Source organism: Orycteropus afer, unplaced genomic scaffold (assembly GCF_000298275.1).
Source record: "Orycteropus afer afer isolate SDZICR_OR568_19922 unplaced genomic scaffold, OryAfe1.0 scaffold00125, whole genome shotgun sequence".
NCBI lineage: Eukaryota > Metazoa > Chordata > Mammalia > Tubulidentata > Orycteropodidae > Orycteropus > Orycteropus afer.
Genome location: NW_006921712.1, coordinates 8,528,076 through 8,544,198, shown reverse-complemented (window position 1 = coordinate 8,544,198; position 16,123 = coordinate 8,528,076). Strand labels below are relative to the sequence as shown.

Here is a 16,123-nt window from a genome sequence, read left to right as displayed (position 1 = left end):
AACCATTTGGAGGTAAAGAACTAAGAATGTGAATTTAATTTATAAATCACTCAATGACAACTGGGGAGGTTTTCAATACATATGAAAAGTGAAATTGGACATTGCTTTCTGAAAGATAGTAGTTATATGGATGCCTAGAAGTTATTTGAACTCTATAGTGCAAAAAATTTTTGAATACTGCTTTCATATATCACTTACAGTTCAAATAGTTCGTAAGTTATTAAAGCTTAAAATTTCACAGGGACTTTATGATTTGTGTGGATAAAGTGTGTAACCCTTGTTAACAGACAGGATAGTTCAGTTATAAAGAGCTACTAGAGACTTCAAATAAAAATAAATATACTGATGTCAGAGTGCAAAAGCTATGTATGTGACTTCAGCTATAAAAGTTAATCTTCTCTCATCCTCTGTTCTCCACCCCCACTCCACTGTCCTCCTGGCTTCATAGTTGGAGGATATTAAAGATGATATATAATTTCTGAAGAACTGGACCATACTGAGTGTTTTGTTGAAGTATCCTTGTGATTTATGCCTATGCTTAAATTATTATTTCTATTTTTAAATTCTCATACTAATAGGAAGTACTAGGTATATTAGGAAAGCCTGAGGAAGGGAAGAGGGTTAGTTTGGTGTTTAGTCACAGAAGAAAAGGTTAATATTAGGGGATTCTTCTTAGTAAAATTCTTTAAATATTTTTCAATATTTATTTAACAGTGGTGTGCTGGTACCCTAGACAAATTTTGCATGATGATTACTTCTTCAGTTGTATTTAATGTTTCCATTTGTTTGTCAGTTTGTCATTGTGATGCTGGAAGCTATGCCATTGGCATCTCAAATACTAGCAGAGTCATCCATGAGGACAGGTTTCAATGGAGCTTCCACGCTAAGACAGAATAGGAATAATGATGTGGCCAGGTCCACTTCTAAAAAAAAAAAAAAAAAAATTGGCCACTGAAAACAGGAAAACATTGTCTTATGTAATGTTTGAAGATGAGCCCCTCAGGTTGGAAGGCACTCAAAATACAACTGGAGAAGAGTTGTCTCCTCAAATTGGAGCTGATCTTAATGAAATGGATGGAGTAATGCTTTTAGGATCTTCTTTTGTTGATGTCTCATGAATCCAAATGTAAAGAAACAGCTGCAAACGTGCTTTGATAAACATGCAAGGTAAAATATACAAAATATGAATCTAGGAAAATGGGAAGTTGTCAAAGTGAAACAGAACACATAAAAATCAGTATCTTAGGCACTAGTGAGCTGAAATGGAATGGTGTTGGTCATTTCGAATAGGAAAATCACATGGTCTCTCTGACAGTTAGAGCTGTGTCAACTTGTCTGGACCACAATTTTGTGTGGCTTAAGCAATTGTGATGTGGGTTATTCCCATAATGGGATCAGATGTATATGTTTTGAGCAGACAATCCATAGAAAGGGAGTTTCCCTAGGGGTGTGACCTGCTTCCAATATATTTATGGACATCCTGGGAAAAGAGACACTCTTTTGTGGATCGGGATCCTGTTGTGCTGCTGCGAATGAACAATCCACCATTCGGCCTGAAGATTTTGGATTCATCATGCGTTGGAGTCAACAACCAATATACTGCCTGCAAGCTTTGAGCTACTCAGTCCCTGCAGCTGCATGAGTCAGGAAAACTTCCAGCTTGACATTTGATTCAAGAACTTAAGACTTGCCAGCTTCTATAAAGTGTGTGAGCCATTTTCCTAAGATAAATTTCTCTTTCTCTATATGTATATATAAGCTTTATTAGTTTTGCTTCTCAAGACAACCCAGCCTAACACAATCTCCTATGCTGGGAATAAAAATTAAAGAATGGCCTCACATCAAAAGAACGTTTCAAAACTCATCCTGAAATACAATGCTGTCAGTGATAGTGTAATAGCCAAATGCCTATAAAGAATACCAATTAATGATACTATTATTCAAAATTATGCACAAACCACTAATGCCAACAATAAAAAAATTGAAAAATTTTTCCCACTTCTACAGTGCGAAATTGACCAAATATGCAGTCAAAATATATTCATAATTACCGGCGAGTAGAATGTCAAAGTTGGAAACAAAAAAGGATTATTAGTTGGAGAATATGGCCTTGGTTATAGGAATGACACTAGAAATTGCATGATAGAATTTTGTAAGACCAATGATATATTCATTACAAATACCTTTTATGAAGAACATAAGCAATGACTATACACATGGACCACCACTCATCTGTCAGTTTGTTGTACTGTGGTAGCTTACGTGTTGCTGTGAACCTGGAGACAATGCCACCAGTATTTCAAATACCAATAGGGTCACCCATGCTGAACAGGTTTCAGCAGATCTTCCAGACTAAGACAGACTCAGAAGAAGAAGGGGCCATTCACTTATCAAAAAAAAAAAAAAAACGCCTGTGAAAACTTTATGAATGGCCGTGAAGCACTGTCTGATATATTACTGGAAAACTTTATGAACAGCCCTGAAACATTGTCTGATATAGTGCTGGTTGAAAGACACTCAAAATATGCCTGGGGCAGAGCTACCTCCTCAGAGTAGAGTCGACCTTAGTGATATAGATGGAGGAAAGTTTCCGGGACCTCCATTTGCTGATGTGGCATGATTCAAAGTGAGAAGAAACAACTGGAAACTGGAATCCATTAATAATTGGAACATGGAATGTATGAAGTATGAATCTCAGAAAATGGGAAGTTGTTAAAATGAAATGGAATGTATAAAAATCAATACCGTAGGAATTAGTGAGCTTAAATTGACTGGTTTGGGCCATTTTGAATCAGGCAACCATATGATCTATTATGCCGGGAATGACAAATTGAAGAGGAATGGTGTGGCATTCATCATCACAATGAATGTTTCACTATCTATCCTGAAGTACAATACTGTCAGTGATAGGATGATATCCATACGCCTACAACAAAGACCAGTTAATACTACAATTATTCAAATTTATGCACCAACCACCAAAGCCAAAGACTTTGAATTTGAAGATTTTTACCAACTTCTGCAGTCTGAAACTGACCAAACATGTAAACAAGATCTATTGATTATTACTGGTGATTGGAATGCAAAAATTGGAAACAAAGAAGAATCACTGATAGTTGGAAAATTTGGCCTTAGTGATAGGAATGACACTGGAGATTGCATGATAGAATTTTATAAGACTAAAGATATGTTAATTGCAAATACCTTTTTTCAACAACATGAACAGCGGCTATATACATGGACTTTACCAGATGAAGCACACAGGACTACATCTGTGGCAAGAGGTGATGGAGAAGTTCAGTATCTTCAGCCAAAACAAACCAGGAGCTGACTGTGGAACAGACCATCAGTTGTTCATATGCAAGTTCAAGTTGAAGCTGAAGAAAATTGAAACAAGTCCATGAGAGGCAAAATATGACCTTGATTATATCCCTCCTGAATTTAGAAGATTGGGCAATCTACTTCTATAATTATAATGCCTAAGAAACTCAAGGAGAGTTCACCATGAGTTGGATCCAACTTGATGGCAGTAAGTTTGGTTTTTGTGGTAAAGAATAGATTTGATGCATTGAACACCAATGATTGAAAACCAGAGGAATTGTGGGATGACATCAAGAACATCATCAATGAGGAAATAAAAAGGCCATTAAAAATACAGGAAAGGAAGAAAAGACCAAAATGATGTCAGAAGAGACTCTGAAACTTGCCCTCGAACAAAGAGTAGCTAAAGCAAATGGAGGAATTGACAAGATAAAAGAACTGAACAGAAGATTTCGAAGAGCAGCTCAATAATATGAAGTCAATTATTATAGTGAAATGCACAGAGACCTAGAGTTTGAAAACCAAAATGGAAGAATACACTTTGGATTTCTCAAGCTGAAAGAACTGAGGAAAAAAATCAAGTCTCAAGTTGCAATATTGAAAGATTCTATGGGGAAAATATTGAATGATTCAGGAAACATCAAAAGAATATGGGAAGAATACACAGAGTCACTGTACCAAAAATAATTGATTGATGTTCGTCCATCTCAGGAGGTAGCATATGATCAAGAATGGTATTGAAGGAAGAAGTTGAACCTGCCCTGAAGGAATTGGTGAAGAATACGTCTCCAGGATTTGACGGAATACCCACTGAGATGTTTCAACAAAGGGATTTCCCACTGGAGGCACTCACTTGGTTATGTCAAGAGACTTGGAGGACAGCTACCTGGCCAACTGACTGGAGGAGATCCATATTTGTACCAATTTCAAAGAAAAGTGGTTCCACAGAATGTGAAAATTATTGAACAATATCATTAGTATCACACACAAGTAAAATCTTGCTGCAGATAATTCAAAAATGGTTGCAGCAGTATATTGACAGAGAACTTCCATGAATGCAAACTGGATTCAGAAGAGGACATGGAATGAGAGATATCATTGCTGATATCAGATGGAACTTGGCTGAAATCAAAGAACACCAGAAAGGTATTTGTTGTTGTTACTTGAATTCTATTGACTGTGCACAAGCATTTGATTGTGTGGATCATAACAAATTACGGATAACATTGTGAAGAAAGAGATTTTCAGAACACTTAGTTGTGCTCATGAGGAACCTGGACAGAGACCAGGGGGCTGTCGTTCAGATAGAATGAGGGGATACTGCATGACTTAAAATCAGGAAGGGAGTGTGTCTGGGTGTATTCTTTCACCATACTTATCCAAACTCTTTGCTGAGCAAATAAACCAAGAAGGTGGACTATATGTAGAAGAGTGTGGCATCAGAATGGGAGGAAGACTCAATAACAACCTGTGATACACAGATGAAACAATCTTGCTTGCTGAAAGTGAAGATGACTTGAAGCATTTACTGATGAAGGTTAAAGACTACAGTCTGCAGTATGGATTACAACCCAACATAAAGAAAACAAAAATCCTTAAAATGGACCAGTAAGCAGCATCATGATAAATGGAGAAAAGATTAAAGTTGTCAAAGATTTCATATTGCTTGGATCCACAATCAACACCCATGGAAGAACTAGTCAAGACATCAGATGACATATTACACTGGGGAAATCTGCTACAAAAGACTTCTTTAAAGTATTCAAGAGCAAAGATGTCTCTTTGAAGACTATGGCAGGCCTAAGCCAAGCCATGGTGTTTTCAGTTACCTCATATGGATGTGGAAACAGGACAGTGAATAAGGAAGACTGAAGATGAGTTGATGCTTTTGAGTTGTAGTGTTGGTGAAGAATACTGAAAGTACCATAGACTGCCAGAAGAACTAACAAACCTGTCCTGGAAGAAGTACAGCCAGAATGTTTCTTAGAAGCAAGAATGACCAGACTTCATCTTACCTACTTTGATTTTGTTGTAAGAAGGGACCATTCCCTGGAGAAAGATATCATGCTTGAAAAAGTGGAGGGTCAACAAAAGAGGAAAGGCCCTGAATGAGATGGATTGACACAGTGGCTTCAATCATGGGCTCACACATAGTAAGGATTGTGAGGCTGGCACAGGACTGGGAAGTATTTCATTCTGTTATACATAAGGTCACTATGAGTTGGAGTTGAATCAGCAGCACCTAACAACAACAACAACATACACATGGACCTCAGAAAATGGAATACATGGGAAATAAATCAACTACATCTGTGGAAAGAGACTATAGTGAGACTATAAGGAGACTATAGCGGCCAGCCCCTGGGAGCTCCCAAAACACCCGCTTTCCATGCCTCCAGGCCCAGTTGTCACTTTGAGAACTAAAATGTGACTGATCCAACTCATGGTATTTCCAATCACCTCAGATGCATGCAAAACCTGGGAAATGAAGAAAGAAGACCAAAGAAGAATTAGTTCCTTTGAATTATGGTGTTGACAAAGAATATTGAATATTACATGAACTGCCAGAAGAACGAACAAATCTGTCTTGGAAGAAATATAGCCAAAATCCTCCTTACAAGTGAGTATTACAAGACTTTATCTCACATAGAGGTCCCTGGATAAGGACATCATGTTGATAAAGTAGAGGAAGAGCAAAAAAGAAGAAACCCTCAGTGAGATGAATTGACAGTGCCTGTGACAATGGACTCAACAGGGCAACAATTGTGAGAATAGTGCAGAACTGGGGAGTGTTTCATTTTGCACATAGGGTGGCTATGAGTCAGAACCAACTACACAGCAACTAACAACAATAAGTGTATTATCCACATGGTGGGGATGGAAGAATACATACATAATTCAAATGTCACCAGCTGTGTAAGAGGTAGTGTTGATACTGAGGAAAGTAACCTTCAGTTTCAATATATTCCAGTGATAATTTATCTGCTCTTATAGATTAGGACCTAGACATATGTTCCTGCTCTCTCCACCCTCCATCTGGTCTCCTTTGTTGTAGTCAAATTGAATTTAGAAACAGAAACTATAGTATGAACCTATCTTGAAAATGATTTTTCTCCTCCTGAAATGTGAGAGTGTGTATGATTGTTTTCATATTCCAATTCTGAACCAGTGTAATTATTTTTACCTGCATAAAGAAACATTGTTGAATACATGGGGATAAACACAAATCTTGCTTTTAAACACTGAATGTGTTGAAAAATACCTTTTTAGGTCTCCTTTTAGCTATCAAGGAGAAAATTTTCACATCCCATTTCTTAACATTTAAAAATTCTGTGAATCTTCATGGTGGATACTGCTGTAATCTCCGTTCCACTTCCTAAACTCCTTGAATTTTCACTTCCTACCCACCAGCCACACCTCGGAAGGAAGATCAAGCAATCTACTTCCTTAGTGATACTGCCTCGGAAACCCAAGGAGGGGTCGCTTTGAGTCGGGTCCCACTCAGTGGCACATATCAACAACAACAACAAAACAGACTTCCCAAAACTTGAATCACTATATGGTTATATTGGTTTAATGATCTTTGCCATTATAGAGAAAATACATAGTGGAATTACACCAATAGTCAATATATTTTTTGTCACAAATCGTACAAAGTGCAGATAACTCATACAAATGTGGTAGAAAATTGCCATGTTGAAATTCCATTTACTGTTTCTTAGTAAGACTAACACAGTTTCTTCCATATTCAAATAAATTTTTTATCTGTTCTATGAAATTGTCAATCATATTACTTTAGAAGTTTCCTCCCTCCTCCATTCTTTATTTCTTCTAATCCTAAGTACATGTCTTTTAATTCTAGAATCAACCCTTTCCTGGTGAGATATGTAGCAGCAGACATCAATTAAAACAGAGTACACATTCTTTTCTCCTTTTCTTCTTATTTCAAGGTGTGCTAATTTATTTAATGGCAATCAAAAATCACCTACAGTACTCTCTCTTTTCCTCTCTCTTTTTCAGTGCCCACAAGTCCAACTTAAACAGGATGATTGATGGAATCTCATTAATACGCTATTGTTTTTAATTGCATTACATTTTTGCCTGGCTGCATTTTCATACAGTCAGTTTTTGTGTTACGTGTTTTGATGTAGAACTAAATATATCTTGAAGTTTGCTTAAATAATTCACTCATACCAAAACTGTTTTCATGTAGAATTTACCGAATATTCAGGGGGAAAAGGAAGCTGTGATTTTATACCATAACTTCTCACTGTGAGTAACTCATAAATAGCCATTGCCTATGTCACTGTCTTTCCTAGTCACTTTTACTGGGTTAACTCTAATCTAAGCTCTCTTCTGCCTCCCAGGTTCCCAGTTGCCCAGTGTCCAAAGTTCATTAGGTCATGTTTTCGATCCTAGAATTTTCCTATTGGCAAGATTCACTCTCCTTCACATCAATGTTAATACAGGAAATTGAAAGGTATTCTTGAAAATAGAGTTAGAAACATGGAGATGCATTTTCTAAGTTTGATAGGAAGAATTCATGCAAAGACTTTCTTTGCTTGAAGTCTTTCCTAGGCATGCAAATACACGTTATTGTTGATTTTCCCCAGGCTTCATCTGCTTTTAGATGACATAAATTATAAGGTTTAGTTGTTTATTCCCCACTTCTCAGAAACATTTTCTATCAACAGCTTATAAATGCATACTTTTTACAAAGAAAATTGGGCATAAAGTTTTGTTGGTAATTCAGTGGTATATATTTAAATTAATTACCTAGTAATGGTTTGTTGAATCAATTTCTCAACTACTAGAGAAGAGTGATTTTGAGAAATAGAAAATGCTCCTCAGTCACTAAATGAAACAGGGAAGACTGTCTCACATAGATATTGCAAGTTATTTCTACTTGCTTTCAAATTTTATTATTACAGTTTTACTACATCGATCCTAAAAGAGGTACAAAAAAAGACTTATATGAATATCTGTGATTTAGAGTTATGTGGTAGTGAAAGATGATTAATAAATCCCACACATTATTTTCTTTTCCTTTCTTCTGAAAATGTGTGTACAATCACAGCACCACCCTCCTTCAGCCCCAGACATAGTGTCCAGTCTTTGAACCAACATAATAATCTGGCCTGAAAAGTGAATCATTTTATTTATTACCTTTTATTCCAGGCTGACCTTATTCTCTGTTCACTTTTACTAAAAGACAGAGAATAATTATTACAGAAAATAGAATTCCTCTCTGATGTTGCCTGAATCATCCAGGTTAAGGGAAGAACTGGAAGATTGACTAGAGGATAATGTTATAAAACATTGTTTTATTATTTATTCAAGCCATTGCATGGAGGTTTGATGTCTCAGTTTCATAGCTTTCCTCTATCCCACTTTCTGACAAACTTAAAATTAGTCTATCCCTTCAATTTCCAATCTTTTTCCTCTAAAAAACCATGGCCCTAATAACAATCAACTGCAGGTATTATTCATTTGTTATTTTCCTTGAAAACAGCTAAGCATAAAGTTCACAAAGAACGTTTTAATAGAGGGATATGTCCAAATGACACTTGATGTCCTGTTCTTCATCCTCTGGAACTCAAAATGACAGTGACACCCTGGAAATGTACAAATGAGTGTGTAGTTATGTTTGAAGTCACTTAGACAAGCATGACAACTGCCACAACTAGCACATATTCATCAAGTAACCTCACTCACAAAGAAAAATTGCCATGAGATATGTCTCCAGTTTTGTACAATATCTTTGAGGATTGATTGCGGATGTTTCCAACAGTTTTTTTTTTTTTTCCTCTCATAGTACTATTAAATAGGAACAAAATACTCAGATGTACAAATATGACAAATATAACTTTACACAGTATTTTATCATAAGGGGATGTTATATTTATGTTGTATTCCATTTTTAGTTACTGAACAAAACCAATTTTGATACATCATTATTTTCTTTTCCACCAGGTATTTTATAGTATAATATTTTATTAGCTTTTGCTTTTTGCTAGAAAATATTTGCAATACTGAATTGAAATGTAGTTTAATCAAAATCATCTTCTGAACTCCATTCTCATGGAATTGCCTCCTTAGCAGCAATTAACCAAATAGCGTCTGTCATTGTTCAGTTTGAATTCAAGAAATGATGCCAGTGTGTTAAGAAGAGCAATGTGAATACAGAAGGATTATTTTTAATGATAATGAGCACATGAACAAAATCTCTCAAAGGGCTGTGTTTTTGAATGAAGAAATACAAGGACTAAGAAGAATGGGAGCCTGGAGATAGTATTATTTTAAATAAATACTGAGTTTTGATTGAGAAGAGCAAAAACATACACAAATTTCAAAGTGCAACCTTGTAGATTTGTGTTTTGTCTGATATAACTCTTTACCAATTGAAGTGTTTTTCACACTTTATCCCATTTCCCGTTCACTAAACATAAAAAATCTGATATAGTCTGTGAATTCAGATATACTCCCTAAGTAGACATCTTTTTTGCCCCCTACATTGCATTGAGCATCCCCTGTCAATCCCCAATTCAAAGACCATAAGATATGTAATCAAACCAAGTGGTATTTATTACTTGTAGCAATAAGGAAGACCATGGAAAAGCCTTAGATGTATGATTAAGAAAGTGTGAGAAGGAACTTGCATTGGTTTTGGCTTGTTTTAGGGGATTTGGGAGAGAAGTAAAGGCAGCGTAGTTATACTGTGTATTTAGTTGAAGGGGAAATTATATTATTGGACATTTTAACTTTATTCCAGGAGGTAGAAGCAACTAAGCAGAGCTAAGCTAAATTAGTAAAAAAGAAGCCATCACACATGATAACTGGGAGAGGGTGATATTTTCATGTTTTCGGGGAGGCTGTATAAAATTCTTGATATTGTGTGTGATCAGACATGAATTCAGAATGGATTGAGAATGGCCTCATCTCCTCTTGGTTGTCTTAGTTATCCAGTACTCCTATAACAGACATACTACAAGAGATTGAACTTAGCAAACAGAAATTTATTTTCTCACGTTTTAGGAAGCTAGAAATCTGAGCTCTGGTAGCGTAGTGCCTATGGCACTTGACTGCTAACCAGAAGGCTGGCAGTTCAAACCCACCAGCCATTCCTCGGAGAGAAGGTTGGACAATCTACTTCCTTAGTGATACCACCTCGGAAACCCCAGGAAGAGTCGCTATGAGTCCGGCCTGACTCGATGGCAAATAACAAGAGAAATCTGAATTCAGGTTGCCACCACCAGGGCAAGCTTTCTTTCTCTGCAAACTCTGGGAGAAAGGCTTGAATCTTCATGTGGTGAGGCCTCTAACCATCCCCTATCTCTGCTTTCTCCCTCGTCTGCTTAGTCTCTTTTATATCTCAAAAGAGAGAGACTTAAGATACACCATACACTAATATTGCCTAATTAACATTACAAAGCAAACCCATTCCCAGATGGAATCATAATCATAGGTATAGAGGTTAGAAGTTACAACATATATTTTTAGGGACACAATTTAATTCATAATATTGATGTTCTGTGAGGTTGTTTGTGTTCAATTGGAGAACATCATAGCCTAGCTCTTAGTGCCAAGCAGCAGCAGTTGACAGATGTCACAGGCTTATTTATTTATTTATTAGTTTTCTTTCTTAGGTAGAATGATAGCCTCATCATCTAGTATATTTTATTAAACTTTGTTCTTTGGTGCTCTTTATTTGTTTATTTGTTTATTTATTTTATTGTCCCATGCATACAATTGTAGTATTCCACAGTCTTTTTGAAATGCTTATCTTCTCACTGCCAGATTGGTTACCTCAGGAAGCGCCCCAATCCCACTCTCATACTCACAACTTCTCTCCTACCACCCAAAAAGGCTTGGTTTTTATCACTAGGCTGTTGGGATCCAAAGTAATTATTTTGATATTTCTCTCCCAAGCCTTTCTACTATCTTAGTGGAAATACTAGACTAACACTTTGTTAGAAAATAAGAAAAGATTTTGTTGAAGGAATAACTGCTTTTCATGAGATGGAGGAAAAGGCACTTAAAGAGAGGACACTAGAGGTCCCTGCCTTGTAATAGAAACAGCTAGTTTGGTAAAGTAAACAAAGGGAAATGATTTCTCATCAACGAGAAAAGTTCAGGGGAAAGGAGGAAAATTTTCCAGGAGTTGTCAAATCACACATTTTTTTAATATAATCCTTAGTCAAACATTAATTCCTTATCTCCTGGTAAATTTGTCTAAGATATATTTGTGTGATGTTCAGGTTTTGTGATTGGTTGTGTAGATCATGTCAATTCTAGTTGAAATGGTAAAACTGATTCATTTATTTGAGAAGAGAAAGTTGAATCAAATCCAATCTGAAGTCTTTTAAATGTAAAATGTTGTTTACCTGGCTAAGGGGAAGTGGTAAGTACTCAGAAAAATTCACCTGATGATTCAAATAACAATTAAGATAGCAGGTAAACAAATTTTCCTCAGGTTAGAGATTCTGTTTCTTTTCTTCTTTGTTATTTGAACAGAAACACCTTGACAAGGAAAAAGGCTGACTGGCTTTCTTTACAAGAGCAGAAATGAAAATCTTTATTTAAAATGGAATTTTAAGTCTTAAGCCACCCCATTCAGATATAGTAGAACTTCAATTTTTCTAAGATTCACTACCACACCATTTAGAATAAATAATAATCCTCTGTTTTATCATAGTACCAGACCCAAAAAAATCAAACCCATTGCCATTGAGTCACATCTGATTCATAGTGAACTCTCCTTGGTTTTCTGAGGCAGTATCTCTAGGGAAGTAGATTGTCCAATCTTCCTTCCGAGGAGTGGCTGATGGGTTTGAACTGGCAGCCATCTGGTTAGCAGTAAAATGCATTTATCATTACATCACAATTTCTATATTATAACTAAGCATTTATGCATCACTTTTTCTTACTACACTCTAAGGTTCTTGATGATAAGGACAAGTTCTTCTTCATCTCATTATCACTAGCAAGATGACATGACTGCTCAATTAATTTTAACTTCCTAAATATCAATCAGTCCTCTTAAGGCACTAATTCTAGTTTTGCCCTGGTTTTCTCATCTAAAAAAAAAGATCATTCAGGTAATCTTTGGGGTTGATATGAGGAGGAAGTATAAGTGTGGAACTGTTTCAAAAAATCATCCTCATAGATATTTTAGGGTACTATCAGTTTCTATAATAATATAAATATAAATTCTCACTGGATTCAGGATCACCTATTTTCAAAGGAATTATTTGGGTTCTTGATGAATGTGAATATAGTTGCATTGTGTGTGTTTTGTCTTTAGCTGTTCCTCGTACCAGTGATACCCAGTGCAGCTCTGTTCCAGAGCCCAGATATGGAAGGAGAATTGGATCTGAATTTTCAGCAGGTTCAATTGTTCGGTTTGAATGTAACCCAGGATACCTACTTCAAGGGTCCACAGCTATCCGCTGTCAGTCTGTGCCCAATGCTCTAGCTCAGTGGAATGACACCATACCAAGCTGTGTAGGTAAGCGTGTATTGGTAAGGTGTGGTATCTTGCATGAGTATATGAATCAGAAAGTAGGAGGAACGATTTTAGCGAGCTGCTTTTCAGAGTATCAATTGTGTCTACATCAATGGATCATGGTCATGACCAATTTAAAGATTAATTTATTTTATCAAAAGTAATTGTATAACAGCCAAATCCTAAACTACATTAAGTTTTATAAAACAACTCATCAGATTAACAAGTATAAAACAGCTTTTCAATATTTATTAAGTATGTCATCAGCTCTGAAGCCATGAATATACAACATAATTTCATTTTGGTGAAAATCAGTATAAGGTTGATTTGCTATATTACTTGAGTAATGTGTTTTAATAAATTTATGCTGATAAATGTTTGAAAAATAACAGGTTAATGCAGAAGGAATAACAATGGCATTATTAGTTATAGTTTATTTGCTTCAGTTTGTGTAAGGACATCTCCTGCAATCATGATTAGCACTTGAATTTTTTTGTACATTTTAAGCATCTTTAAGGATTTCTTCCCCTTTCTGGACTTGCTTATAAATCCCATTAACATCACTTGGGATTTCATATCTGCATATAAAAGAGAATACTCTTCAAAACTACTTAAATTGTATTAGATAAATTATTCTAAGCAGTAGTTTCAAAGATAGAATTGTTATGTATTGTCCCATCTTAGAGAACTTGAAAAGATTTATATATACATATATATATATATATAAAAAAAACTATAGACTGACTATATATATGTGTGTGTGTGTGTGTAATATATATATTATGTTGTTGTTATGTGCCATCGAGTCAAACCCGACTCATAGCGACCCCTCCTTGGGTTTCCGAGGCAGTATCACTACGGAAGTAGGATTGCCCAACCATCCTTCCGAGGAGTGGCTGGTGGGTTTGAACCGCCAGCCGTCTGGTTAGCAGGCAAGTGTCTTAGCCACTATGCTACCAGAGTTCCCATATATATTATAGATATAATATATATAATATACAGGGCTTCTATATACATATATATATAGAGAGAGAGAGTCAAGGGAGCTCTGGTAGCGTAGTGCCTAAGGCACTTGACTGTTAACCAGAAGGTTGGTGATTCAAACCCACCAGCCACTCCATGGAAGGAAGACTGGGCAATCTACTTCCATAACGATTTACTGCCTCAGAAAGCCAAAGGGGGTTGCTATGAGTCAGAATCGACTCTATGGCAGTAAGTTTGGTTTTGATTTTTTATGTATATAGTCAGGGTCTATCATTTTGGAGCATAGAACTAGACAATAATCAGTAGTATTACCTTTTAAAAAAAAAAAACAGATTAAATTTTAACTTGGCTGAAAAATGTCAATAAGAGTAACGTAGTATGTGTTTTCTCTAAAACTTGATCATAAACCAAAAGAAAACTAAATTAATACTTCTTCAATGTATGCTGTTTTTTATTAAATGTGTTTTTTGGCTTTTAGTTCCCTGCAGTGGCAATTTCACTCAGCGGAGAGGTACGATCCTATCCCCTGGTTACCCTGAACCGTATGGTAACAACTTAAACTGTATATGGAAAATCATAGTTACAGAGGGATCGGGGATTCAGGTAAGTCCATAAAGTCCATCTTCTATAAATAAGCAGAGATTAGTTAGAATTCATGTTTCTTTCTTTCTTTTTTCCTTTTTGTATTGGTTACGTTAAATTATGCCAACTATAATCTTTTTTTTTTTTTTTTCTTAACACAGATATCCAAAATAGTCCTGTATTTGGAATAAAAAAGATGCGATTTTTATAATAAAAATAGCATCAAAGTACCATTTAGGGATATTTTATATATTTCCATTTAAGGATATTTTTGAATGTCTTTTTTCAGTTTATTTTCTCTTTGGGTTTGTCTTTTCTTTGTCACACATGTATGTTTGTGGGTAAGTGTGTATATATACATATAAATATACATAATATATTGTTTTAATTTCTTGAAAAGCTCATGTGATTGGGCACATTTCTTTAAACCAAAAACAAGCATTAACTTAATGTTATTGGTTGATAGATTCAAGTCATCAGCTTTGCCACGGAACAGAACTGGGACTCTCTTGAGATTTACGATGGCGGTGATATGACTGCACCTAGACTAGGAAGTTTTTCAGGTAAGAAAGCACTGATAGCTTTATCTTTGAAAAGCAAAACCACCACCACCAAAAGAAAACTCGAAGTAAATATATTCCTACAAAACTGTTCTATATCAAAATAGTTTCTTGAGTTTGAGAGAGTCAGAGTCAGACCACCAGAACAAAGTAAAAGAAAAAGAAAACATTGTCGTTGGGTTAATCTGAAGGTGAGACAACTCTACCTTCCAATGGTTAAAACCTACTGCCTTCAAGTAGATTCTGACTACCACTACTACTGTTAGTCTGCCCACAGGGTTTCCAAAGCTGCAACTGTTATACAAGCAAACAGCCTCATCTTTATCCCAAAGAGTAGCTGGTGTGTTTGAATTGACAACCTTTTGGTAAGCAGCCAAATGCTTTAACCACTATGCCACCAGAGCTCATTCTAGTGGTTACCAAACCAAAAAACCAAACTCACTGTCATCGAGTCAGATCTGGTTCATAGTGACCTCCCCTTGGGTTTCCGAGGCAACAGCACTAAGGAAGTAGATTGCCCAATCTTTCTTCCGAGGCGTGGCTGGTGACTTTGGACCACCAGCCTTCTGGGTTAGCAGTCAAATGTCTTTACACTAGGCTACCAGAGCTCCTCTCTAGTGGTCAGAGAGTTTTCTGTTATGGATTTAAATTTATGACAAGACAGAGGGAATGAGAAGTAGGAAAGTGAGGTGAGGACAATGTAGAGATTAGATGACAGTCCTCAATTCCTGAAAACAGTTGGCCCAAAGGCAAGCAATCTTGGAAAATTATACTCTGCAGTTCAGACTATCCTGAAAGCAATCTGTCTAAGCCTGAGATTTACAAATGTTACATGGGTCAGAAAACTTTAACCCTTTTCCACTGGATATGGCCCTACTTAGAAGTAAGCAAACAAGAAATAGTACTGAACTGCAATTCATTTTTTTTGTTCATTTGTTTTTTCCCTCACTCTTTGCTCCCCATCCAAATCTCACAAATGCATTTGTGTAATAGATTCTTTTTCAAAATATCTGGCAGTCATGTAATTTAGTGGGGTAGTTATGTTTGTGTATCAACTTGCCTGGGCCTGGTTGAGTGCCTGGGCAGCTGGTGGTAGTTATTCCCCATGATGAGACTGGCAATCAACTCCATGGTGGGATCTACCACAAGCAGCTGAGTAGCTGCCTTTGGG

At 36.2% G+C, this 16,123-nt stretch overlaps 1 protein-coding gene across 1 annotated transcript in view; it reads left to right on the top strand.

Moving 5' to 3' along the window:
- The window catches only part of CSMD1 (CUB and Sushi multiple domains 1), a 972,765-nt gene that overhangs the window by 558,640 nt on the left and 398,002 nt on the right, over positions 1-16,123 (top strand). The window contains exons 25-27 of the mRNA XM_007944438.2: positions 12,626-12,829; positions 14,289-14,413; positions 14,859-14,955. Of these exons, the coding sequence (XP_007942629.2) occupies positions 12,626-12,829; positions 14,289-14,413; positions 14,859-14,955 (426 nt within the window). The remainder of the gene's footprint in view (positions 1-12,625; positions 12,830-14,288; positions 14,414-14,858; positions 14,956-16,123) is intronic.